Below are 27,744 nucleotides of genomic sequence, written 5' to 3' on the forward strand. Positions count from 1 at the left end.
GAACACAGTAATTTGAATATCAAGTTAGTTCTATTGAACTATTATCTTTAAATTTACTTTGAGTATGTTAAAAACAGATGAACCCTGGTATCCCAGTTCACATGAAGTGCAGTGTCTTATCAAATTAACAGAATCAATCCAAAAGTCCAAAAGCTTTATGGCCTCCAAGTACAACTGTCTGTCAAAGTCACTTGTGTTTCCCTGATAATACATTGCTTATCAAAATCAGACTGAAGTTCTTAAGTTTGCTAAGCAGTTCTGAAAAAATTGTTCAGTGTCATTTTGTTCAGTATCAACATACTTTTTTTCTTTTGACTTTTTATTTCTAGAGAATTAAGTATCCTCCTAGTTATTAGTGTTGCTTGGGCAATAGAATAAATATTGAAACAGCTTACTCGAAACTTCACTTAATAATAAATATTCTAATATATAGTGTTACATGTTTTTTTTACATAGCAACCAAATCATTAGTAACTATTCTCTTCACACAACAAATTTATGGAAGAAGTGTACTTTTTTAGACTTCATGTACAAGTTCTGGCACTATTTACATTTCAAGATCAAGATCAGTGACAACCATATACCCCAGAAAAAAAATCAGAAAGCAATAGAGGCATTTTGAGCATTAAATTCTTTAGAAATCACTTTCTGCTGCTTTCAGTTATGAAGAATATTAGATTTTAAGTGGTACATACCCAAAGGGTTTCCTTCCTGTGTTGGTAACTCTAGGTAAGTGGAAACTGACACTTCACCAACACTAAATTTTGACAGTTCTGTCCCAAGATATGTAACCTGTAAAAAGAAATCTAGATGGATAACTGATTGTTTTAATTAGTATTTTGGGTTTTGTTTTTTTTTTTTGATAGGTGTAGAAACTTCACTTTTCTTTTACAACTGAGTTTGTGCACTTGTAAGCCTAATCTGTATCTGTCAAGATCAAGAAGAAATTAAGCTAATTTGAATTCTAACCCAAGCATAATACAGCCCATCTGTAATGCCCTTTAAACTTTGCCAGTGTGTTTGCAAGTCATGCATGACACCCTGATATTTGAGTAAGTTTGCTCCTTTTTATTCAAACTACCTTTCAGTTTTCTCTATCAGTCAATCATCTTTAAAGCTACTCTTTCAAATCCCTTTTAGCTTACAGTGTGAGCATTCCACACTCTTTCAACATTCATGGCGAGTTCATCACTATACAGCTATGTAGCTACAGCTCATTTTAATAACTAAGCTCTCTTTGCTGCTCAATTATTAAAAGTGACAAGGTATTTAAAATTCAGATTTGTACCCTTTTTTGCTTTAATAACAGTAAGGAGATCTAGATTAGTGAAACTTGTTACAGCCATTCATTATTGCTAACTTCAGGAATCATATCAGGCCTACCTTATTCCACACATACTTCCATGTCACAGAAATATCACTTCCTAGTAGATCTTTAACCCACTGAACTGGATTCTGTAGTATTTGTCCCTTACTGGTTCTGATCTTGCCATTCTTCAAGAGTGTAGCTTTATGACTAAATTCCTAAAAAAAAAAAAAAAAAAAAAAATTCAATTCATAAATTAACAAATATAAGATCTTTGAAACATGAAAAATGCCAAAGAACAATATAGCTGAAAAGTTGCAGCTAATTCTGTTTTTCTCTGAAAAAATGTTAAGTAATCTAATGCAACTATCAAAAACTGTATAAAATGATTTATTCCACCAGAACAAGATGCTTTAGCCAATCAGAGGACAAATCTCCCTATGTGTGTTTGTCAGAACTGTATTTGTATCTTAGTTCCTCTTACACATAACAAGGCTTTTTGAGTAAATTAATGTGCAACAGTTAACTCAGGCACTTACACGAGGCAAATCTGTGAAACAAGAAACGGCTATACGAGGTACATGTATGTCAGAGTGCAGTTTCAGCAACCAGTCAAACATGAAACATATTTGCACAAAAATTTTGCTTATATCAAGGGATATCACTTACATGTTTTAGGAGGAACCTAACAACCTAACCTAACCTTATGCAAAATTAAGTATGAATGAACTTATTGTTAATGCCTCTTTCATAATGTTAATACAGCCCAGTTCTGCAAACATTTACACCTCTCCAGAAGCACAAGTTATAGCTGTTTATAGTTGAGTAAGTCATAGTTTTGTCATATTGGCCTCAGTTGACTAACACAGCTAAATAATGCAACAATTAGTTCTTGATCAACTCTGTTAGAACTTAGTAAGGTCACGTATCATTCATAAGGTTAAACAATCCAAGTAACAGAATGATGCACCAGAAAATACTGAACCATCTCCTACTCCTACCATATCCACTGGCTTGGGGTTGCTTTAAGAATTAAATTAAGACAATTAACCCAAATATTTTAATGAGCACTCAATTGAGTTCATAAGTTCACAGTTTCACAACCTAGGTCTACAGCATTCAACAATTGCATTCTGCCTGCCCAAAGCTAACCTTAAGTAAGGACTATGTACCAACTGTATACTGTTATCAAATATATCTCTATAATGGTAAAGAAGGGAAATTTACTGATCATCTCTTTGCAATGCAACAGACACTGGCTTCTCAATTTCAATTTCCACAGCACATCTTCCAAGACATAAATGAGTGTCATTTTCATCCTAGTAAAGATCACTGACTTCTGTACATGCTGAACACTAGTACTTGCAGTGTTGGGTTATAAGTCCTTAGGATCTATGTACTATCACAGACAACTGTCTTGAAAAATTACAGTAGGAATACTGAATTTTTCATCCTTCCACTTAGCTACCTTGCAGTTCAAAGAAATATTACATGTTCTTCAAAAAAAAAGAAGCATGTCTCCATACCTATCATATGGCCTGATGTATAGCCTTGTGACTTACACTACCCTATGTTCCATAACACAAGACACACGAAATGGCAGCTCTCAGCTGAAAAGCATTCCTGAGATTATGGGTGTAGGAAAAGGATTTGTTTCTACATTAACTAAACTGGTGAGTTGGCTGAAAATAACTTTTCATATTTTTATCAATATGCTGCCCTGGAAATTAACTAGCTGTGTTGGTTTTGCACAGCCTGTTTTTTGGTAGCAGGGGAGCCACAGAGGTGCCTTCTGTAAGAAGCTGCCAGAAGTTTCCATCATGTCTGGCAGAGCTTGATGGCTCTGAGGATGGACATGCTGCTGGTCACACCTGGACCAGTTAGAGATGTTGGTAATGCCTCTGTGATAACATATATAAGAAGAAAATCAAAACAAAGTGACACAGATTTTCCTAGCTAGAGAAGAGGAGGAGGTAAGAACGTGTGAGGGAAACAACATGGAGACTCCAAGGCCAGTGGAGAAGGAGGGGAGGAGGTGCTCCAGGTGCTGGAGCCGAGATTCCTCTGCAGGCCGTGGTGCAGACCATGGAGAAGCAGCTGTGCCCCTGCAGCCCATGGGGATCCATGGGGGATGCAGAGATCCACCCACAGCCCATGGGGGAGGTGCCCATGCTGGAGCAGGTGGATGCCTGGAGGAGGCTGTGGTCCAGTGGGAGACTCTATGGAGAGAGGGGGCCCTGCTCCCAGGCTGGAGCAGCCTGTCCTTGGAGGACTGCACCCTGTGGAAGAGTGACCACAACACAGCAGTTTTGGGAGGACTGTCTGCCCGTGGGAGGGACTCAGGTTGCAGCAATTTTGGGAGGACTGCTACTTGTGAGATTGGAACCATGCTGGGGAAGTTCACAGAGAACTCTGTCCTGTGAGAGGGACCCCACAGCCTCACAGGGGAAGGATTCCTCTCCCTGAGCAGCAGAAGAAAACCTCAGGTGATGAACTGACCAAAATCCCCACCCTGTCTCCCTGTGCTGTCAGTGGGAAGGAAGGAGGGGCTGGGGGAAAAAGGTGTTTTTAAGGGCTTATTTTACTTCTCATTATCCTCCTCTGATTTTGTTAGCAATAAATTCACTTTGAGCATCTAAGCTGAGCCTGTTTTGCCCTTGAAGTGTTTTCTCCTGGTCCTTATTTAAATTTGTGAAGCTTTCATTATATTTTTCTCTCTCCTCTGCCCAGCTGTGGCAGGGGAAAGCAAGTGAGTGACTTTTGTGAATGTCTGGCATTTGGCCAGTGTCAAACCATGACACTAGTTAACATGTCATTCAGTCAATGATTCCCTCATATGCTCAATACTAAGCCAGGCCCCTAGCAGCTGCTGTGAAAATCTGCTCTTTATTTTGAGGGACAGGGAAATGCTTTTGTATTAAAAAAGAGGGTTTTCTCTTTTTTCCAAATATGGTTCATACCATACTGTATGCTTATAGAATCAGCAAGTGTGTAAGCATGAAATTTTGCATGTATTTGTGCCTATTACAGGACTACAAAATCCTTGATGTCACATTTTTTATTTGGGACTTGACAGTTGTTTCCAAGAATGACATTAAGTCATAACAACGATTACATTCCTGCTCCTTCCAGTATGAAAATCAGGTATTACACAATGTACATCAGCCAAAGATTCCACTCTGGTTATAGCGATAAGAAATATTAGCAAACTGGTAATGCAAAGTTAAACACAAATTTTACTTATGCAATATTCTGGGTTTTAAAATTATGGGCTGACAGAAGACTTCATCCATATCATTTTCCTTTTAAACTCATGAACAGTTATCTATAACCAATGACTAAAAATATTCACTAGTAAGTGCTGAAGATGCACACTAAAGCATGAGAACTGCTGCTTCCCGTTTTAGTGTGTGGGGTATTTTCATTATCCACTAATATTAATATTATTACTATTATTATTTCTCAACAATTACCTGCAGTTTGAATTCTAAAACATTTTCTCCAGGCTTTATTCTTCCCAATTCAAGCAGATCTATCAACTGATGCTTTTTCTTACTCTTCCATCCATATCTCACTTGTTTTTGTTCCCATTCCTGATTACCATAACTCTGTGAAGATTTCTCACTGGTATTTGCTGGAGAGTCTGTATTTGAGGAAAGATTAGTAAGCATCAGGTTGGCATTAAATGAATTCTCACTACTCTGAAAGACCATTTGCTGCAAAGTATTAGAGTAATTTGTAGATGCTAATAAAATTTCTTGCTGCAGTTGCTGTTGCTGCTGGAAAGCTTCTTTCTTATTCACATATCTGTGCAGATCCTCATGTGAAAGAACCTGCTTGCAGTCATTGGTTGTCTGATAGACATTCTTGCTAACAGTGCTTTGGGCTTCTACAACATTTAGTGTGTTGGTCATTGAAGTGGGATTTAAAGACCTGTTTCTTTGCCCTACAATTGCTACACAATCAATGTCTTTTTGCTGTGAGCACTTTGTTTTAGCTGTGGAAATGGTAGGTTCTGAAGGCAATGTCATCACTTCTGCAACATTTGTCAGCTTTGACATGTCAAAGGCATATTCTCTTACTCTGTTTTCAGATGCCAAAGCACGATCAGAAGCCTCCTTGCTTGTAATTGCTTCTTTATTTGCTCCTTTCTCATCCAAGCAGATGTGTGGATGCTGGATGCATTCCTGAGCTGAAAATCTATTTTCTAAAGAGAGATGTGCTTCTACTCTGTTTCCATTAGGTGGGCTAGCACCAAGCCCCATGCTAAATGTTACTGTGTTAGGACACATGATTTCATTAGAAGTTAAACTTTGTCTTGTATCGCTTCCATGAAAAGTAACTATGTTTGAGATTTGCTTATCTGATGATGAACTGAACATTTGCCTTGTTTTTCTGTAATTTTTTACTTTCTGCACTAATTTTTCCTGGTTTTGGGCAACAGTCAACAGGCTCTTTTGCCTAGAAGCAAGGTTAACTAATTGTTTCCTTAGCGCACCTTTTTTAAATGATTCCACTGAAGCCCTATAGAAAATAAAAAATAAAGACATTGAAGTTACTGTAAATAACAGTACAAAATTAAAACAGTTAATAGACATAACTCACAAAGAACATGTTTCAACATTTAAAATCTGCCAACATTTAAAATTTGAACAATATTTTTATCATGTATGAAGTTTGATGTTGAAATCCCAGGTTTATGAACAACAAAGTGCAGAATCCCATAGCAGGATACAGAATTAAGATGCAGGTGGGAATCGCTTAGAATTAGAATGTTATTCATTAAAACTTCAGAAATAGCCTTGCCTATACCATTCCTTAATTCACAGGATTTATACTGCCATACCACCTTTAATTCAAAGAATCAAAACTGAGCCTGTAGTATCACCAACTTCTCTTTTATTACCACATATCATAGTAGCACATTGAATCCCATGTCTCAAAGGTCTACTTTGGAGCCTTTTAAAATGAGTTCAGGATGAGCTCCTGAAGGATCATACTATAAGGATTATTTTATCATACAATAAGGATCATACTATAAGGATTATTTTATAAAATCTTTTGTACACGACAAAAGATTTCATAAAGCTACCATTGTAACAATGCCACATGACTTTTAAGTAAAGAGGACAGAACAGTTTAGGATGTTGCCTGCATAATCTAGGAATGCTGTACCTTCATCAGACCCTGCTCCCAGAGTGAGCCTCCTTCCTGTGAGACCCCTTCCCTGGGGGATTTTACCTCCTTTCTGCTGGAAGGGAATTCTTTATTTACCCCACTTTCTTTGGTACAAGAAAGTGTACAGCATAACACTATTTTCTCCTAATTACCCTTTATGGGATTAGTGGCATTACTACAACTCTAGCATCATTTTGGGAAGATAGAGAAGTAACACAAGTTGTGGGAAATGGAACTGCAGTATGGTTTGCTTTTAAGGCCACCCACTGCAGAGATGCCATGCCAGGTAATACCACATCAGTCTCAAAAGAGACTGTTGAGGGGATGACAAAAGCACACTAAGACTAGATGGCTCAGAACAAGGACAGAACAAACACATCTTGACAGTATTGTTGTCTGTACTGTGATACTGCTTGGTATCTCATGTGTTTGGAATACATGTGCCATCAACATATCAGCATACAGTCAATCACTGAGTAATCCATGACAACGATGGGCTTTTACACAAGCCAGTGAGGCTTCCACACACTTTTCTAGCACTTTTTGCTCTGGGAAGTTTTGTTACTTTATTGCTGTACAAGTACAGAAGAAGATGCAACTGAAGAGGCAAAGACAGTGTGACTAAAATGACAAAGTAACTTACAGCCACTAACAAATATAATACTTCTTTTTTGTTAATTTTTCTCAGGTAAAATATATATCTTATTACCTTAGTACAGAAGGTGCTAGTACCTATATCTAAGTACAGAAAAGGAACAATGTAAGTAGTACCTCTGTCTGGGCCAACTAACTGAACAACAGGAAGATGGAAAATGCGATGATGCCTCCTGATCTTCTATGGCTTGTGTGACAAAGTTATAAGCCAATTAATTAAAAATAAGATGTTGACTATATAAATAATAAAAAGTAAATATAATGTGATTTGGAATATATCTCATTACTATTGATGGATGGCTGTTACATTAGCTGCAATATGGATAGGATATCTGCAATACCCAGAAATATTTATCACTTCACTCTGGAATATAGTCTCATAGAAAACAGGTAAGTTTGTGTAGCTATTAATTTTACTGTCCTTGGTTCTTAACTCAGTCAGTATTTTACCCACAAGGATGATTTGGGACTCTTAACTTCTCATAAAATCCTTTTTTTTTTTTAAATCTGTGTAATATATGTATCTTACATTTTATTGCTGGCAAAATGGCTTGTGACAGAAGTGTTTCAGTCTCTTTCCTCAACCAGCCTTTGTATTTTGCCATGGGACTGCCTGAAAGCTTTATGATGCTGCTTTTACATGACCAACCAAATCCTGCCCACAAAAGCAAGAATGGAAACATCCTCATCAGCTGGCCTAGAAGCACCTGTTGAATAGGATGCTACATTGTTAGGTGAGCACTCACCACATGACCACCCTTGAGTCCTTCTCATAAGGAAGTAAAAAGGGGCCTTGTGAGAGCTAGCATCATGAAGCTGCTAATTCACACAATCCATGCTCACACTAAGATGAGCAATCCTAGCTGACATTTTAATTGTTCTCACAAAAATTGAATGTCTGCAAGCGTGCTTCAAGCCATTTCTTTAAACGGCTTTTTTTGGCCATTGGCTGAACATTCCTAACCGAGGAGTGCTGAAGAAACAAATCAGAGTCAGGGACACTCCAAGTAGTGTCTTGAGTTGCTATTACTTTCCCCCATGATACTGCAAAACTAATGTAATTGCTCAGTACCTCCATTTCCTAATTTCTGCTTAGGTATCATGGCTCCATGACAGGAAAAGTCCTGCTTATCAAACCTGACTTCCTTTGAAAACAAGGTAACTCACCTAGCTGATCAAGGGAAGCCAGGTGATGTAATCTTCTTGGATTTCAGTAAAACTTTTGATACCATCTCTCACAGGATCCTTCTGGACAAAATGTCCAGATAAACACATCACATGATGGGTGAGCAAATGACTCATAGGTCAGGCTCAGAGGCTTCTAGTGAATGGGGTGACATCAGGCTGGTGACCTGCCACAGGGCTCTGTGCTCTTCAACATCTTCACATCTTCACTTCATCTCCACTAATAACTTGGATGCAGAACTGGAAGGGATACTAGGCAAGTTCACTAACAATACAAAACTGGGAGGAGTTGTTGACTCCCTTGAGAGCACAGAGGTCCCTGCAGACCTCAACAAATCAGAGGACTAGGCAATCACCAACCATGTGAAGTTCAATAAGGAAAAGTGATGGATCCTGCACCTGGGATGGCGCAAGCCTGGATGTACGGACAGACAGACAGAATGAGAGGCTGGAGAGCAGCAACACGGAAAAGGACCTGGGGGTCCTGGTTGATGGCAAGTTGAACATGTCAGCAGTGCTCTGGCTGCCAGAAGGGCCAGTCATGTCCTGGGGGCATCAGCCAGGCAAGGGAGGGGATTGTCCTGCTGTGCTCTGCTCTGGGGCAGCCTCACCTCGAGTGCTGGGGCAGTTCTGGGTGCCACAATAGCCTAATGTAAGGCTAGAGAGTTTCCAAAGGAGGGCCATGAGGATGGTGAAAGGCTGTGAGGGGAAGCTGTATGAGGAGCAGGTGAGGTCACCTGGTCTGTTCAGCCTGGAGGACACTGAGGAGCGACCTCATTGCAGTCTACATCTTCTTCTTGTGAGGGAAAGAGGATGGACAGGCACTGATCTCTTCTCTGTGGTGATCAGTGACAGGACCCGAGGGAATCACCTGAGGTTGTGTCGGAGGAGTTTTAGGTTGGGTATCAGGAAAATGTTCTTTACACAAGGAGTGGCTGGGCACTGGAACAGGCTCTCCAGGGCAGTGGTCACAGCACTAAGCCTGACAGAAATGTTTGGACATGGCTCTCACGCACATGGTGGGATAGGCTGTGCAGGGTAGGAGCTAGACTCGATGATCCTTGTAAGTCACTTCCAACTGAGCATATTCTGTGATTCTGTGTTTTTCCACACATTTTGTATTGTTCACTACCTAATTTCAGTGCTCACTGTGAGCACAGCAACTGATTAGTATGCATTACCTAAATCCTGTGACTGAGGCAACTGAAGCCAATATTGATCATGCTGCCAAAAAATCTGAATGAAAACCACATAGATTTACTTTTATGCCACTATATGCTTCTAACAACTTCTATCACTACTGCTTCAAAGAATAGCTTTCTATGAATATAATCCTTGTATTCTACTTACCTGTATTTTTTAGCAAGGGTATCCCTCTCTGTCTTCTGGCTTCCAAGCATTTCATTCAAAGTATCTTGTATCTGAGACAACCTTTGGATATACACATCTGTTCAATATTTTGAAATAATCAAAATTATGATGGTGATAAGAAGTAGGAACTAATTTCATTAATGGCATTTTCAGTGTAGCAAATACAGTGTCAAAGTATAAAGACACTGCTAGAGCACCTTATACTGTAATGCATGCTGGTAGCTCTTTACAATTGGAGCACTTTTAATGAAATTCTTATAGAAAGAATTAAATACAAGTTTAACTTTAAAAAATTAGCTGAAGTAGTGGAAAATTCTGAAGTGCAAATCTCTTGTTTAGAAAATGATTAAGAGAAAAAAGAATAAATTAAAGAATTGCCCTATGGATGATAAGCCCTGAAAATTTTCAAGCTCTTTGTGTTGCAAGTAGCTACATAACATGACAATTATACTGAGGCTACCTGCAGAAGTTACACAATCTTAACAAGGCGCATAAAACTTTAATTTTAAGTATTACAAAATAGCTTAATAAACCTAGACTGTTTCAAGTTGCATACAACGGTAAAAGCATATCTGTCCCAGTTTTACATAGTTTCTAACTCATATTATAAAGTTAAATGTTAAAGAAGAGCAATTAAAAATTCTTCTTTATACACTCTATCTCTTAGAAATAGATCATGAGGGTTAGAAGTCACAACCAGTGGATACCACGGGGATAATGTGCTAAAATTGTAACCTAAATCCTGAAACTCTGAAAGTCAATGCAAGCTTTACATAATCAGGAAAAATAAGAAATACTAAATTGGAATATGTAAAATGTTTCCTCAAACCTTCTTCACAGTACCTACCAATATTTGCCTACTTAGTAATATGTAAATATTGCTCTTATTAAGGCAGTGTAATAGAAATCTTGCATCTGTTATTTATAGTAGATTTCACTGCATAGAAATACCTTGAGATTTTAGTCTATTTTCTTTTATCTTAGATCAGTCTTGTGCCTCATCAATTGTAATGACTTAGTTTAAGTCGTGCTACATTACTAATGCGTTTGTCAGTAGTGGTAACAGATTACCATGTCAATTTTTGTCATACCCCTGAACAAGAGAAGTCTGATTATTGGAAGCTATCTATATAATTCCATATTTCACATTTATTTTTAAAGGGATAAATTTACTTGCAAATACCATTTGAAAGCTCCAGCCTGTATTTAGGAATATAAATTTAAAAACAAACCCTTTCTTTCTGTCAGGAAGCAAAACTGTTTCATGAGTATGAGATGCTCCAATTAAACAGCCCTGCCTAGATGGGTGAGGGCAGCTGGGGAGAGAGACTTTGGTCAAAGGCGTTCTGGCAGCAAGCTATGCTCTTGAGGCATCATGGCATGGATACAATAGACTTCAACACCTAAACAGCAGCAGCTTCTTGATCGCCTAGGAAGTCACTGTCACTTAGTAAATTCTTGAGATTAATCTGAACTGAGATTTGATAGCCTAAGACAAATTACACCTCTGGGCATCACCATCTCTGAAACTGCCCATCATTCACATTGTCTGCTGTAAAGAATTCTCTTTTTTCCTCTCATAAATTATTTTAGGCTCCTGGAAGTCTAGCCACACCAGAATGAAAATGTTGTATCTGCTACTTTACATATAGACATAGCTGTTCTTGATCATGCAGGTGCTCATGTGCTCATAACTGAATAATGCTGCCAGAAGTATGCATTCTTATCTAATGATCCCTTTTTATATAATTAGGTTGACTTGAGACACATGCCTCCAAGTGACACACCTTCCTTTTCTGTCATAATATTCATTCCTGTGCAATAGAAAGTACTTTGGGAAGTGCCCACACCTGAGAAGTGTTGTTAAAATCTTATTCTCTGAAGCTGTATTTTCCAGAGGAGATTAAAATATATTATATGCAATAATGTTTTAAATACAGTTATATTGCCAAAGATATTTACCCACTAAAAATAGGTGAAACACTTCAATTTATGTCTACCTGCATCTTTTGAAGTTCTCAACTCAAATAGCAACAGTTCTTCCTGCTTTTTTTCTGTATCCTGTATGTCAGCAACAGACTCCTGTTAACAAACACAGAAATTACCATAAGAAGTAGAGCCAAGTGCACCATACAAAACAGGCCATGATACGTGGCCTGCAGTTTAGGTATTGGTAGGACAGAGGTACATAGTGCCAAGAACATGCTCTGCAAGGGGCTGTCACAGCCTGGGTTTGCTGTGGCATTCAAACTAGTCCATGCTCAGAGTCCTCCAGAAACCTCTGAGTGTACAACAAAGACTGGACAGTGAATTTCACCATGACAGCATCATCTAGACAATGTAGACATAGGTTACAGACACCAGGAAAAGCCAACAATTTGTGCAAAAATCTTCCTTGTTATTTTATGTTAAGATAAACAATATCTAAATATCTTCATCATCATTATGGCAATTCATTACTGTTTCAAAAAGAACCATTCTGGAAATGTGATTAAAAGTTTCAGATCTCATGACATTTTTTCCTACTTTTATAAGTATAAGAAATGTGTGTCAGTATTGCTTACTGTTTCCACAATAAATTTAAATGCACAGGAATTATGAACAGAGAGAGGTGATAACAAACATACTCACATATGTAAACCACAACTTATCTACTATAACTCTCTGCATGATGCTGTTTTTACATACATTTCAATGGATTTAAATTATATTTATGTATTTATATATATGTTTATATATATGTATATTTATATATTTTTTTTTTCAGTCAGCAAATGTCACTATGCAGTTGTACATCACAGAGCAGTTTAACAAAACTCTATCTATACTTACGACACTGTATTTCTCATGTTGTGTCTCCAAAACTGCATCATCATTTTTATAGCAGTCGTAACAATGACGTTTTGATTTCCCCTCTCCATATTAAGAAAAAATAAATAAATTAAGAAAAAATAAATAAAATTTAGAATTTATTTGCAGGAGCATCATAGGCTGGAATAGCTAATATAGATTACAAAGATGCAATGGCAGATCAACTAATGAAAAGTATCTTGTATATGCAAAAGAGATCAAATTTAGGTAGCATAAAGAAATAGAAAACTACCGCTTTCAAAACTACTCATTTCCCCTACTGTGGAGGGAAATATGGATAATAACAAAAATCTGAATACCCAAATATGTTCTTTTACCTCATTCTCTCAGAAAAAACAAAACCCATCCATGCATGCTATTTTCTGGAAATAAATAAATAAATAAATAGCACTCAATAGTTAACAGAATTAAAAATATTTATACTACTTGAATGATTTTTCCTTATGACTACAGGTTAATTCTATGATTTATATTACAAAACTAACATACCAGTAACTTCAACAGTTTGAACAGGAAATACTGAGTCCACAGCACCATACGACTTCAACAGGTCTTTCATTTCTTCATCACAAGCTTGATTCAAAGCACTTTCTCCTGAACCATCCCTCTCATTCGGATTTGCTCCATGCTGCAGCAGAATCCTGGCTGCCTATTATGCATTTTTGTTATTTGTGGTAATTCTTGTTATGGACTTATTATACAACTACATGTGTTATATCTAACATACATTACAAATAATACAGGTTCTCTAGATACTCTAGAGAATATATAAGTAAATAAGATACTCTACAATCATTATAGTTGCAATCCAAATTAAACAAAACAAATAATTGGCTATTATCAACACAGATTTCTATCTTACATATCTTACATTTTTCCACTAAAATACACAAACAACTCAAAAATTTTCACAAAACATGTGATTTTTACAGTACTAATTTCTATGATTTTATCGTTATAGAGAACAATTATAAAACACCATGTATCTAAATTAAAAGGAGCTGGTCAATTGCATTAAGACCAAACTGCAGATAGAAGTGGATTTCTTTCTTTAATATTGGTTTCGGTTTCATGGATGGATAATTTTTTTTCCTAATTCCAAAAAACTTGCAAGTTTAGTTAATCACAAAATGTGGAAATCAAATTAACAGTATCAGTGGAATCATCTACCCCCTAAGTTCAGATCATATTAAAGTACTGATGAGGTCAGACCTTGGATGGTAAAAGAATTTTCATATGTATGACTTCTCAGCTTTAGCATTTCTTCTTATTTCTTACCCTCAGAGTGCAGTTAAGTAAGAAAATGCATCAGAACAAGAATGCTGACTTGAAGTTCAGGATATTCTCTGTTGCTTTTCCCCCAAAAGACTGAATAATACACTTATACCTTTGCAAGAACCCGACTGATAGCTTGGCTCCAAGCCTGTGAAATAATCCCCTTTGTTTTACCCTTGCTCACAGAAAAAGATAAATGTGATGAAACATGAATTGTCCTGACAGAAATAGAAAAAGTATGTTTGAGCCAATTTGGCGTCACCTTTACACTTCAGTTCTCCAGAACTCTGTCAAAAGAACATTTTATTTATTTCTGTGCAGTGCTGTGCACCACAAGTTAAGAAGAATGTGAAGGTCCTTGAATATGTCCAGAGGAGGGCAACAAAGCTGGTGAAAGTGCTGAGAGATGTGTTCTGTGAGGAGCTGCTAAAGACTTTGGGCTTTTCTAGTTTGGACAAAAGGAGACTGAGTGACCTCACTGCTCTCTACAGCTTTCTGAGCATGGAGGTGGGGAGGGAGATACCCATCTTCTCCCCCTGGGATCCAGTGACAGATGAGTGGGAATTGATCTAAGCTGTACTAGAGGAGTTTGCTAGAGAGGTGGTCAATGTCCCAAGCCTGCCAATGTTTAAGTAACATCTGGACAATGTTAATATTATTTAACTTCTGGCTGGCTCCAAAGGGATCAGGCAGTTGGACTAGGTGATCGCTGTAGGTCCATTCTAACCAAAACAGTCTGTTTTCTAGAACCACAGAATGGTTTGGATTGGAACAGACCAGTTAATAAAAAATTATTCATTTTTAAACAAGACCAGAATCTTTTCTTTACAATTTTTTTTTTTTTTTTTTTTGCAATGAAGGTAGTGAGACACCGAAACAGATTGCCCACAGAGGTTTCTCCATCTCAAGAAATGTTTGAAGTTCAGTAGGTCAGGGCTTTGGGCAAGCTAAGCTAATGAAAAAATGTCCCATCGATGACAGGGGCCTTTATAGCTATGTGCTACTCTCTTCTCCTGCTTAAGCCACAACCACCAGGGGCAGTGGTGATAGATGCATCCAGCCTACTCCAGACTTTGGGGAGGACAAAAGGCACTGTCAATAGAGACCCAGGCACCTTATTGGTATGCAAATATGACCATAAGTCAATCACTTCATAAATAGTTTACTTCATAAATAGTGCACAGCCCAGGGCCCCTTGAGCTCTCTCACACAGCAATGGGCTGCACAGCAGGACCTTCCTTTGAGCAGGGACACATCTCAGCATTACTCCTCGAGGCAGAGAAATTCCTGTCACAACTGATTATCCATAATTGATGCTAAACTTTTAAATCTTAACTAAGTGATAGAAAGGATTGATTGTGAACATACAGTCCTTTAGACATAAACTGCTGACTGAGTCTGGAATGAAGTCTGGATCTAGCCATCTGAGAAGGAGTTTAGAAAGTAAGGGGGTCCTTTCTGAACATCATGACTCAACAGGAGATCCCTCCTAACAACTGGGACCCTGTTCTCCATGCAGTAAACAATAGAATTGTGTTAAACAACTGTCACATTTATTAGTGAACTTTGTTAACTCATTGTTTTATATCAGTAAAGCATATTATTTCTTCTCTCTTAAGTGTGAAGTGCATCACTCCTATCTGCAGCAGCCCTGAACTATCAATAAATTGAGAATGTTCAACTTTAATATTGTTTTTAAGAAGGCCAAACCTGGCAAAGAACCACATAGAGTTTCTGAATTTTTATGACTTGTCTGTTGTATTAAAGAAGTCAACTAACTGTATAATTTCAACTGTCACTATTGAAGAATATTTTCCCCTAATTTTTATCACTTTAAAGAATACTGGTTTATTTCCTAAATGCAAACCTACACTAAAATTGTGTTTGTAACTTTAATGAAATGGGGATTTTGCTTTGCTGACCCTCTGCTGGAAATTGGTGTTAGCAAATCTTACATAGAAGAAAAATATACCTCCAAATAATTGCCAGAAACAGCATCGTGTATTGGTAAAACACCACAGAGACTTCTGCTGTTAACATCAGCACCTGCTTTCAGTAATTCTAAGATCACATCAGTAAATCCTCCATTAGAGGCTTCATGAATTGCTGTCCAACCTAATAAAAGCAAGATAACACAGTATGCATTGATTTGGAAAGATCCACAAAGATCACAAATTACTAACTCTATATTTTGCTGCATTTAAGAAAAATCTTACACAAATAATCATCAGGAAAGGCCAAGGTAAATGATTTTGTGTGTAATTCAATTTACTTCAAAGAAAAAATCATCCAATATTAAGCAGGAAAACATTGCTTTCTTTTCTACTGCAGAGAAAAGTAATAGAAGAAATAAAACATTGGAGTAGAAAAACTCTAAAAACTCAGGAGTTAATATTAATAATCTGATTTCTAATACCAGTAGCATTTTATAATATCAAGTCTGCCAGACATCTAGTATAGAATAGTATCCATTTGAGACTATGAAAACAGAAACATGTTATATATTTTGGCAGGAAAACAGAAAACAATCTTGTCTTCTGGTTTTTGTTCTTATTTCATAAGGAAATAAGATCTGTGTGAATGTGCTTCATACATGCTTATACTGATGCACATAAGCTCCACCAAACTTTAAAGTTCACTTCTGTACACATCTCTGAAAACATGCTCTCCAGCAGAGTCAAAAGACCCTTCTGAGAAACAATCTGCATTACCTCCATACTGACATGAAAGCCATGTATTCGTTCAGTGCGCTTGCACTTCTTTAATGACTTCCTTTCCTCTTCAAAATTTTAAGCCAAGAATGCATAATTTTATTAAAATGATGCAAACTATATAAATATGTCTATACTACAGATTATGAAAAATTGTAGTATAAAACAAACTCAGAGTAATTTTCAAACCTGCATAGTCCTGTTCATTGACAGAAATTCCAGATGATATTAGAGTCTTCACCAAAGACACATCTCCTCTCTTAGCAGCAATATGCAGCTGAGTTTCCCCTTTTGCATTTCTCCTAATTTTCATCTTTCTCCCAGCTCTTGTCTTACAGGTATCATATACAATTACAGCTTCTTCCCTTGCAGATTCTAAACAGATATTGGGTGTTCATTAGAATTTTTTTTCCACAAAGAATGCTTAAGTATAAACAGAAAATTAAACTTCATAATTCCTTTGAATTACTGCAAATGTGTGTAATACTGTTTCTTTAATTATTCAGTAACATTAACTGACTATAGCAAAAAGTTAAAAGGTACTGTGGTAGGTCCTGTGCAACAGGTCAGATGACAAGACATCTTATACTTAAGAATTTCCAGTTAAAACCTAGAAGATTCAATAAAGGTACAACAAATTAGGAAGCCACAAGAAAGATAACAAGGTTGAAATTTTATACTGTATAGAGATAGAGAATATGTTAGGTTTCTCTATGGACTGCTTTCAGGTTACCAGGCTGCTAAATATATAAACTACACACATAAAGATACATAAAAAACTATTTTTAAAAGTGGAGGCTTTTTATTGCACCACTCCTTATCAGTTCCTAATTCTGTATCAGGAAAAAGACAGGTGTGTGATATAGATAGATAGATAGATAGATAGATAGATAGATAGATAGATAGATATACAACTTGATGAATATATATATATATATGTATATACACATATATACAAGTTTGTTTTTACAGCTATGATGTGAAAAAGTTCTGTAGATTATAAGATTACAAGTCTTTGAGTAATGTTTAGTGGCATAGATAATCTGTCATTTAAACCTGTGCACAACTGGACCCATAATTGCAAAAAAACTCGATTTATTCCTTATTGGTTCACAAAGCAGAGAGGTTCTAATTCTGAAGCTTCAGGTAAAAAATCTACTAAATTTTAAGAGAAAAAAGCAAAGTACTTATTATGTGTATAGAGTAAGGACAACCCCCTCTTCAAACTGGTACCAAAGAGGCAGGATATATAAATCTTCTAAAGCCCTATCATCCATGTTCAATTTTTTTAAACTCCTGTTCCTTTTATTACAATATCATACAACCCAGACATTTTTTAAAAGTTTACTATGTTCTTTCTCTGATTTCTTGAAAATATGTAATTTATTCAAAGAACACAGAAGCGTAAGGTTTTCAAAAAGCACTCCACAACTTTTATCCACGGGATTTTTTTTTTTCCTTTTATTCCTATGAACAAATAGTTGCTGCATATTCCTTGTCTCATTAAACAAACTTTTTTCTCAAATATTTTCAGTCAGCATCATCCATTAGTATCAAACATCTTCTGTACTTGACAGCTGCCTTTCTTCAGGCACGTCCTGCCTTCTGGAAAATTGGCTTTTCCAATGTTTCATTCGAAGTAAACTACAGACCTTGTCATACAAGACTATTTGGAAGAACATGAAAGACAGACTGAAGTGATAGCAGAGACAGACATACAGTGAAGATATACCCATCTTGGTTTTAAATGAGCTTACTGTAGGTTGTTCAAACCTGTGAAAAAGCATTCAGGCACTGACACTGCTTGGCCTACACTGTATTGGCAACAAGAAAAACTCAAGAGCTCCTTTTTTAAATAAAAATTTGAGATTCTAGGGTGCACAAAGACATCACATTATTAAAATACTCATCCAATCCAAGACCTACTTTACCATAAGATAATGTATTGTCTTTTGTCTAAAAGCTTCTGAACTCCCAAAGCAATCATCCACTTTCTGATTCTTCCTTTTCTTCCCTTTTGATTCATGGGAGAATGTCCTAGGGATTTTTTAGAGACGTTGAAGGAAAAAAAGGGTACACAACAGCCCATTAAGCTAATGAACCTTAGCAATATTGGCTGCAAGTGAACAGAAATAATTGCAAAGTTTTCCAGTTAAATTGTCATACACAGCAGTTTGCTTCTTGGCTGTTAGGAAGCATTTGCAAAAGCATGATGGGACATTGGTTTGTGAATTGCAAAATACTGGTTCTCTGTGGAATGCATTGCCAGGTGGGTCATGAGAAGAAAAGATCCAGATCTTGGCAAATACAAAGTCCAGTCAGCACAGTACAAAGATAAAATTAAGAGATTACTGTAACTAGCTGTCAGGTTGGATTAGGCTGACATACCTCAACAACTTCAAGGACATTGTCCTTCAATACCTCCCCATGGGTCTATGAGCAATTATTTCCACAGTTTGAACTATAAGTAAAGAAGTAAGCTGTTTGTACCTTCCTTTTGTATAAGCAGAATGGAAATGTTGGGAGCCTAGTAAGTGACTGACTGTAGATGAAAGTGACACTGTGTCACTTGTGAAGAAAATATTTTTATTCAGTAATAGAATAAAATAAGGAAGACCAGTGGGACATAGAAACAATCAGATGGAATAAAAAGGCTAATTAATGACAAAAAAGTGTAGGATAGCAAAATATCTGAAAACCCCACAAGTCAGAAAACATCATCCCATTTTTCACTTTATTTCTACAGCAATCTGAATGCCATTGTCCTGGACTCCAAATTTATTATGGCCTTCAACTGTATGAAGGGCTATACTTTCTTGCACCACCTCTGAAATTGCAAAACTCTCCTGGTATGAAGGGAATAATTAATTTTATCAAATAAAATATTACCTGAAGAATCTCTTATGAAGAAAAACGTAGCCTGGGAAAGACACGTTTGAAACAAAGCTTTTTAAAATCATAATGGCATAAATAGGAGGCAAAAAAGGTTTTAAGAGGGGAGGGATCCTATCAGAACTACAGGTTCTATTTTTAGCAAGTCTTGAGTAGCATGGTTCTCTGGCTCCAGAAAGAGCCAGAGAACATGACACATATACACTCATCATACACATGATGAGTGCCAGCTTTATCAAAAAATCTGTAAGTGAAAATATTTAGAGGTTAAGATGCATTGGAGCAGGGCTCTATCATGATTGTAAGGCTTCAAGATAAATGCAAATCTTATAAATGGGATGAAAATGCTAAACAAAGAACTGCATGTGCAGGCAGAAGACAACACAACTACTGGAGGATGCTAGATCCTTATTCTCATGGAAGTATCTATACTACAGCTAACCCAAACGTACCAGTACAGAGTCTATGCTGATTTGTACCTGATGAGGCTATATTCTATATATTATCATATTCTATAAAATATAAGTTGATCTTTGTGTGCCAAATATATGGAGAGCCCTGTTCTTTGATCTGTGACATGTAAAACAGTTAACTAAAGACTGATCAAACCTTATTTTAAACTGTTGTTTATGTAACATACTTAAGTAAGGACAAGCTTGAAGTTCTCACTTACGATCCTGCATCTCCTCAACCACAATGCTGAAAGACTGATGAATGTGACATAAACAAAATGTGCATTCTGTAAAATGGAGCACAGACATTTCTGGAGCTATTTAGGTATTCACTAAAGTATTTGCTCAACATGCTATATATTTCTTGTTAAACTACTCTCATGCATTTCAAAAAGCATTCCTAATGTACATTTGGAAAAAAAAAACTCCACTGGTTTATAAAGTATTAATTTTTCACCTGACTTCTTAGATGTTTGCTGTTCTGATGCTTGACTCAGTTGTGATTGATTAGATGGAAGCTTCTTATTGCTGCTACTGGAATATGAGTCTGTGTTTGCTTTTTGCCTTGTCTCCTGAGGATTTGCACATGCTGGTTCTGACTCCTTGGTCTGTAAGGTAGTCTATCAAAACAAAGGCAAAGAGAGTTTTAAACTCAGGGCTGATCCATTAGTTTTATTTCCATTAACATCAGATTACACTTAATTTGTCAAGTTTTGCAAAAAATCATTCTGAAGGTGTTCTCATATTGGTATATAGACTCCTGTCACTCAAACTACTATTGTTACTCTGCATGAGACTGTGTTGATCCCTGTCACATCCTGTTGTAACTTTATAACAGATACATTGTGAGAGGAAGTCAAAGCAAATCACTATTGACTGAGAATCAAGTGCTCTTAAATAGACAGTTGTGAGAAATGGATTTGTAAAGGATTCTCAAAACCTGACTGAAAGCTCACACAGTCTTGTACATCTGTATGCAAACTCTGAGATAAGGTGTGCTGACTTAGAAAGGCCATGGAATAGAGATGACATTGCTGAGAGAGAGATTGAAATAGAAACAAGTTTCAAATGATGGCCTTGCAAAAAGACCAGAAATTTTGGAGAATTAGAACTGTGAAAGATAAATTGTAGCAAGAACAGGTGAGGCAAAATAATAAGTGATTGGTGTTAGAAGTATTAGCAGCATTGCATTGTGTGGCAAAAGCTAATATGCTGAAAAGCATTTATAAGGTATTGTAACCAGGAAATAGGTTAGCTTCTGACAGAATGGCATAGTCTTACATCTCTTGTGTCACCCTTCTATGAGACTGATAATGGAATTAAATCTTTCAAAACTCCTCTCAGTTGCCCCATCCCTGTAGAGCTGGGATTTTCCAACAAACAATCTGAGAATGTTATGCACACACTTTGTCTCCAGAAACCATGGATGTGAGATAACACAAATTGGTGATCTCCATTTTACAAAGAAGTTGCTGATCTTCTACTAGTGCTGCCCTTTTATTCTGCAAATGAATTTTCACTGTACCATTGCTGAATTACATTCCTGTTGCAATACCACCTGACAGCTCAGTTTCCCTACAACATTAAGTGGGATGCGACAATTATGAACAGATACAGCAATAGTCTGGCCCATTTCATTAGGTCCATCGTGAGGAAAATATACTTTCTGTAAAGCTCCTTGGATTGTAAGGGGATCTATACTTGAGGTTCATATGACATGAGATATTATTTCTGAATAGTCATTGTAGCCTCTACGGTAAGAATAGCCTTTTTTTATCTTTTTGTTTTATTTTATAATTTCTTTGCCTTCAGAGAAAGGTTCCTAACAGCTCTATTACTGTGTTTTTCACCAAATTTGTTTTTCTGCTTTGTTAATGTTTAGGAAAATTTCCTTTGATGCTCCAGTATTATCATGTTGAAGTACACTTGGATTTGATTCTATCTCCAAAACAGGCCATATAATTAACTTCATTTTCTGATAAATTACTTTATTATACACTAAAAGAAAACTGTGCTGCTATTAAATTAACTGATTTCCTCCATGCCACTTTTTTGAAGTACCAAGAAACTGAGGAACTAAGAAACATGTGTATAATAATGCAAAAATTCTTGGGCAAAGTACAACAATAAATATTACTAAAGTGCTTTAAACTCGTATTTGTTTTTGAAAATTGAATGAGTTTGAATTAATGATCTGCCTTTAAAACTGCCTTGCTTCTGTGGTCATAAACCAGAGCTCTAGTTTCACATTTCTGATAAGCCTGTCTGTAATTATTCCAAGAAATTATAAAGAAGGGTAAATAACACATCAAAACGTCACAGAATTAACTCATTACAATCTCAAAACACAGCTGGTCCAAAGACCAGTGACTACCTAACATCATCCTTCTGATTACTTTATATCTGGAGACAGAACCAGAACATACACTGCAATATCTGACACAACTACTGAAATTATGAGTTACAAATCTACAGTAATAGGTAATAGGTTTGCATAATTAAATGTTTACAGCACCATTTTTATCAATAATTTAATGTTTTAAAGCATAATCTAAGACTATAAACCATGGATGCTGCTACACAGTAACATTTCAAAGGATGCATAGACTGCACAACTGTGAGTAACATGGACAGTTACCATCACCACATAAAACTTCAAAAGCTCCAAAAGATGTATCTATGCGCACAACATTCTACATTTCAGATATTATGTTATCATTGTTGAAAGGAAGAAAACAGAGAGAGAAAATGCGGCTCTTAATGCTAAAAGCTGTTGCACTATTGTACAAACACCGACACAAGTGACTGATCAAAGTGTCTTGTCTTCACCTGAGGTACCAGCTCCCTCATCCTGCTGAGACCTCACAGCATCATTGTGCAACCCCTACACAAGACAGTGTCTTCCCAACCCTCTCCTCTCAAGGCCCCGCACAAGTTAGAGGCAAGACATAATTATCCTATTGCTACAAGCCAGGCAAAAAATGGCAGTCTCAGTAAGGTTTCTGCAAGTACAAACAGGCACCAATGTACCATGCTTCCTGTAATTAGCTCTGCAGCACTTGTAAAAACAGCAAGAACCACCATCCATGAGACACCTGCCTCTGTTTTGCATCCTCATGAGGCTGTACCTTATCCCAAGTACTACTAAGGATGAGCCTAATATTGACTATCACTCTCAGTCCCTGCTGGACATATCTAGTACATTGTGTGCTAGAATTGAAACATACTTCAGAAACAGTCATCTGCTTTAGTTTACTGAAGACTGTCAGCAAACTCTTAACAATTTATGATCAAATCAGATTTCTTTGTAAAGATGTACCTGGTGCTGGTTTGTATCTTCTACACACTGAGTATTTAACGTGTTCTTTGAATTGTCTCCACCTGAAATGAAAATGAAAGACAGAAAGAAACCAGAATTGAAGATATCATAATTTACTTTACATATATGCCATATTATGTCTACAATATTGCACATAACATTACTTAAAATATTTAGCTTTCAAGAAAAATTATCAAGCCCATAAGGGTTTTATTGGACTCTAAAAGATATCAAGATGTAAAATAGATATCAAATTTTGGAGTCTAATCTTTGTTGCAAATAGCATCTTGTTCAAACCATGTTTCAAATTTTCTTGATGGTTAGTGTCCTGAGCAATTCTTTTTGAAACTTAGCATAAACCCAGCTCCTCTCTGTGGAACACACTCTTCAAGTGTGCTTCAAGAGACCCAAAGAATCTCAGAGCAGCAGGCTGAGAACCCTCACTAGCACTCCATCTATCTAATCTTCATGTCACCTTATAGCCTCTCATAGGCAAGTCTGATATTATCTCAGTCTCCCTTTAAGTCTAGTTTTGAGGTCTATCAATGAGCCCTGCTAACTTATTGAGCAAAGACCCTCTTCCTTCTCTGAGAAAGGTGAATGCCATCTGACACCAGAAGGTGTGGGGATATCCAGACCATCCCTTTACTGAAAAACCCGGAATCATGGCAGTGACATTAGCTACAGAGTCATGCAATAGCAGACTGGGTTTGTCTGCTCCTTCCAATGTCCCTGCTCACAACTGGCAGAAGAGAGGAAAAAATTACCAGTCTGAAGTCTGTTGATTATCCCTGGATTACATGTTACAGCTTTATTGCCACCCATGTGGGAAAGCAGTAATGGATAATAGTCTGAGGGACTAGGACTCCTTCTGATTTACACATATTACAGCCCACATTGGCCCATGGGTGTCCATGGTCTTAATCCTAGCTGTAATCAAGGTTTACCTTGTACCTGCTTCTGATCTAACAGCCTCCTCCAAACTTTCTTCACAACTTCACAAGTTCCCAAGAATTTACATGACTCAACTATCTCCTTAGCCAATTGCTAGCTCTAATCCAACTTTTTCCTTACGAACTCACTAGCTGTTACCTACAACAATATTTTCCTGTACACAGCCAGAAGAGCAGTTAAGGCTTGGCAACCCCTAAGTTCTAGATCTAATCATAGTTTCCCATTTTTTCTCTTATGGATCCTTCAAAACTCAGACTTTGTGCCACTTTAAAACCAAATTTTATCTCTACCTCTAAACCATATCTCCTCCATCAGCAAGCCAAGCAATACTGCATCTTCCATTTAGATAGATAACTATTGTGTTCCACATCCTTATTTCAAATTTAAAGGTCACTCCAGCCCAAGAAAGAGCTGGACATTTACACTTTGTCAATGTATAGCAACTGCAGAGGGTAAGGAGTGCTCACTGGTAACTCAAGGCATCAGACAACGAAGGCCATAGAGGTACTAGCAGTAATTAAGGAAATATAATTCAACAGATGTTCTAAATTTCTCCATTGAGTGGTGATGTCAAGAGTAATTCTTTCCTACCTGCTACTGAATATCTTCTGGATTTTGCCACATAACTTTTAATAAGTTTCATCATAGATGGGTCAGAAGCTTCTTCTAATGCACACCTTCCCATCTGATTTTTTAGTAAGGGATCAGCTCCATACCAAAGTAATAAGTTCGCCATCTAGAAAAATAAGTTTTTCAGATAATTTCTTTTCTGATAGTATTTTTCAGAATCCTTATACAGGCTTCTGTCTCTTGTACTTGACAACATGAGCAACTAAAATCAAATCTCTCTTTATTTTAGTTCATACACACCAAGCATTCCCCTAGATGCATCATTACCCTATAGTCCTATTATTTTTATGAATTGTTCCAGTTATTAACCTGATACCATTAAAACAAGGTCTCTCAAAATACAGGGTAGGATTCATCCTCCCATAGCTCTTAATTGGCAGAAAAAAAACAGGTGATTTTAGGGTTCAAGTCAGCTTATCCATCTAGGATATCTATTTTAGGAGAAAATAAATTGTGCTCTAGATGTGTCTATTGTGATTCCTGTGACTGCAAGGGAAGTTTTGATAGCTATTTCTGATGTACAACATATATCTGCTCAAACGAAACACATTCAGATGGTCTTGCTAACATTACGATTTTTGTACAAATATAAAGCCTGAATCTATTGTTACTCAAGAAATTACCTCTTTAGCAAAATCTTCCATCAACCTTTGCAAAGTACTTTTTTAAGACATGGGAAATTTACAGTCTGATTATTTAATTTCTGTGCGTAACTCTGCAATCTTATTCCATTAGTGTGATTTTTCTTTTACCTCTGCATTTATTTCTTCAGCATCGGTTATCATTTCAGACTGAACTTGATTCACAGCCTTTACCTGAATTGTTCAATTCCCTCATTACTTCTAATCAGATTGCTAATGAGAAAAGTGCTAATGAAGTTTTCCCAACTTATACATTCGCCTAACAGCAGAGTAAAATAAAAAGGGTTCAGCTAGCAGCAAAAGCCTTTTTTGATTTCACAAGTTGTCCGAAGTCTTTAGATTTTTTTCAACTAATAACACTGAGAACACCTGTTCCATAACAGGATCATTGAGAACATCACCATATGTATGCTCCCCACTTTAATTAGACCACTAGAAAATCTTTCCTATGCTTACCATTTTTTTTCTGAAATAAACTGATTTTGCATATCGCAAGTACAGAAAATTATAAAGTAGTCAAAAGTTGTGTTTCCAATCCACAGTAATAACTTCGCACAGAGAAGGTAGCTTTGAAAAACACAGTTATAAATACCATGTTACAGAAAGTCATATTACTGAATCACTATCACTATTTTGTTGCTAGTCAAAAAACCAACAAAATAGAATGCAACAGACCACTACAGTAAGACAATTTTACTGCTACTGAGTAAACAGAGCAATAAGTAAATACAGCACCACCATGTAGTACCATTCTCTGTGGATATACCAGCTTGCATAACTTTAACTCAGCTCTGTGCTGAATGATCTTGTGTGCCTCAAGCGACACAGTTGAGATCAGTGTTCTTCCAATATCACTCAAGTTGCTGGCCCCTAAGTATTACCTGCAGAGATGCAGAGTCCTTCATCCACAACCATGGGTATCTTAGGTAGAGTCACAAAACTCAGAAATATTTTGTGAACCTGGAACAGTCTGTGATGCACAAGCTGCAATTTATTCTTGGGGCTCTCAAGCCTCAGAAAAAATTATTGGGGCTCTCAAAGTCTCAGAAAAAATTATTAACCAGAAGTCCACCTTTTCTCTTTGCTCCAGAGAGACTTTTCCAGGAGAAAAAAAATCATCTCAGTTGTGAAAAAGACCAAATGTTCAGGAACAAAACTTATTAGCCACCCCCCAAAAAAAACCTTTAAAATCTCAGAAATCAGTAAGAATTAGGCAGCATATATGCAGACCTTTATGCAATTTTTTCTTTTATATATGCAGTTTTTTAGGAAAAGACTGCCAACAAATAAAAGGGACACACAGAACGCCTACGCAAATTTGGGCCACCCTAGGAACATGCACAGACAGGTGGAGGTGACCACTACCAGACTGAAAGAGGACCTGCAGTTCTGACATAGGCTTATGAAACCATTGCATTTGGCAAGAAATTTTATCATTAAATCAAACTGACTATTCAGTTAGCATTCAGTCTAAGACCCTACAAAACATAAGGCTGTTTTCATAATCCTCCATGTTCTGTGTCAATGCATGGGTGTGTATGCATGACTGTGATGACCTGCCATATATCCATGACTCCTAAATAATGAAAAAAGTCATTAATAGTCCAGGGTGATTACAAAATCAGTGAATGAAGTAGTATTAAACATTAGCAATCTACTCCTGAGTAGTACAACCATTGTCCAAAACAGAAAAAAGTTCTCCTTTCGGACAAATCTTGTTAAGCATGTAGTGGTTTGAATAGAAATCAGGCAGAGAGAACTTGCAAGCTCCTGAATTTACCTGTAATCTAAAAAGACCAGCCCCATACAAAAACATTATGTGACTTCTGGACTCAACAATAATTTCTATTCCTAAATCATACTTTGGGTTCAATTCAGAATATACCTCATAATGGCCTTCCTTAACTGCATCTTGCAAGGGTGTTATTTGTTCCTTTTGTGTAGCATTAACATCAGCTCCTGCTTTCAAAAGCAGATTTGCTATCCCATAAAAGCCTTGCACACTTGCTATATGTAGCGCAGTCAAGCCTACAAAAAAAAAACATGCATGTCACATTTGGATGAAAAAATTCTAGAAATTTATGTCACCTTTAGGTTGTGTCTCTGATGAAGACTTCACAGAGTATATTGAAATGGTAAAAACGGATGCGTTCCAGTAGGATGTATGAAGAAATGTTTATCAGAACATCACAAGGGTTGGGAGATCTCATGCTTCCGACAAAATTGGCACCTACTGAGGAAGTAGATGCTGCTGTAACAACATTAGTTTTAAAATTTGATAGTTCTGTTATGAAAGGAGAGAATA

At 36.8% G+C, this 27,744-nt stretch overlaps 1 protein-coding gene across 4 annotated transcripts in view; it reads right to left on the minus strand.

Moving 5' to 3' along the window:
• The window catches only part of ANKRD31 (ankyrin repeat domain 31), a 62,958-nt gene that overhangs the window by 13,221 nt on the left and 21,993 nt on the right, over nt 1–27,744 (minus strand). For 3 of the 4 annotated variants that reach the window (XR_008441295.1, XM_054003411.1, XM_054003410.1), the window contains exons 11-23: nt 27,325–27,467; nt 24,760–24,904; nt 23,215–23,276; nt 20,353–20,515; nt 16,741–16,926; nt 15,813–15,955; nt 13,055–13,214; nt 12,527–12,609; nt 11,695–11,776; nt 9,674–9,770; nt 4,780–5,830; nt 1,384–1,524; nt 696–792 (exon numbers count right to left, since the gene is read on the minus strand). Coding sequence is in view for 3 of the 4 variants with exons in the window: in XM_054003411.1 (XP_053859386.1) it covers nt 696–792; nt 1,384–1,524; nt 4,780–5,830; nt 9,674–9,770; nt 11,695–11,776; nt 12,527–12,609; nt 13,055–13,214; nt 15,813–15,955; nt 16,741–16,926; nt 20,353–20,515; nt 23,215–23,276; nt 24,760–24,904; nt 27,325–27,467 (2,553 nt within the window). In the remaining variant the exon portion in view is untranslated. The remainder of the gene's footprint in view (nt 1–695; nt 793–1,383; nt 1,525–4,779; nt 5,831–9,673; nt 9,771–11,694; nt 11,777–12,526; nt 12,610–13,054; nt 13,215–15,812; nt 15,956–16,740; nt 16,927–20,352; nt 20,516–23,214; nt 23,277–24,759; nt 24,905–27,324; nt 27,468–27,744) is intronic. The other variant, XM_054003412.1, reaches the window with a different exon arrangement.

The sequence above is a fragment of the Vidua macroura genome, chromosome Z (genome assembly GCF_024509145.1).
Source record: "Vidua macroura isolate BioBank_ID:100142 chromosome Z, ASM2450914v1, whole genome shotgun sequence".
In the NCBI taxonomy this organism is placed as follows: Eukaryota; Metazoa; Chordata; class Aves; order Passeriformes; family Viduidae; genus Vidua; species Vidua macroura.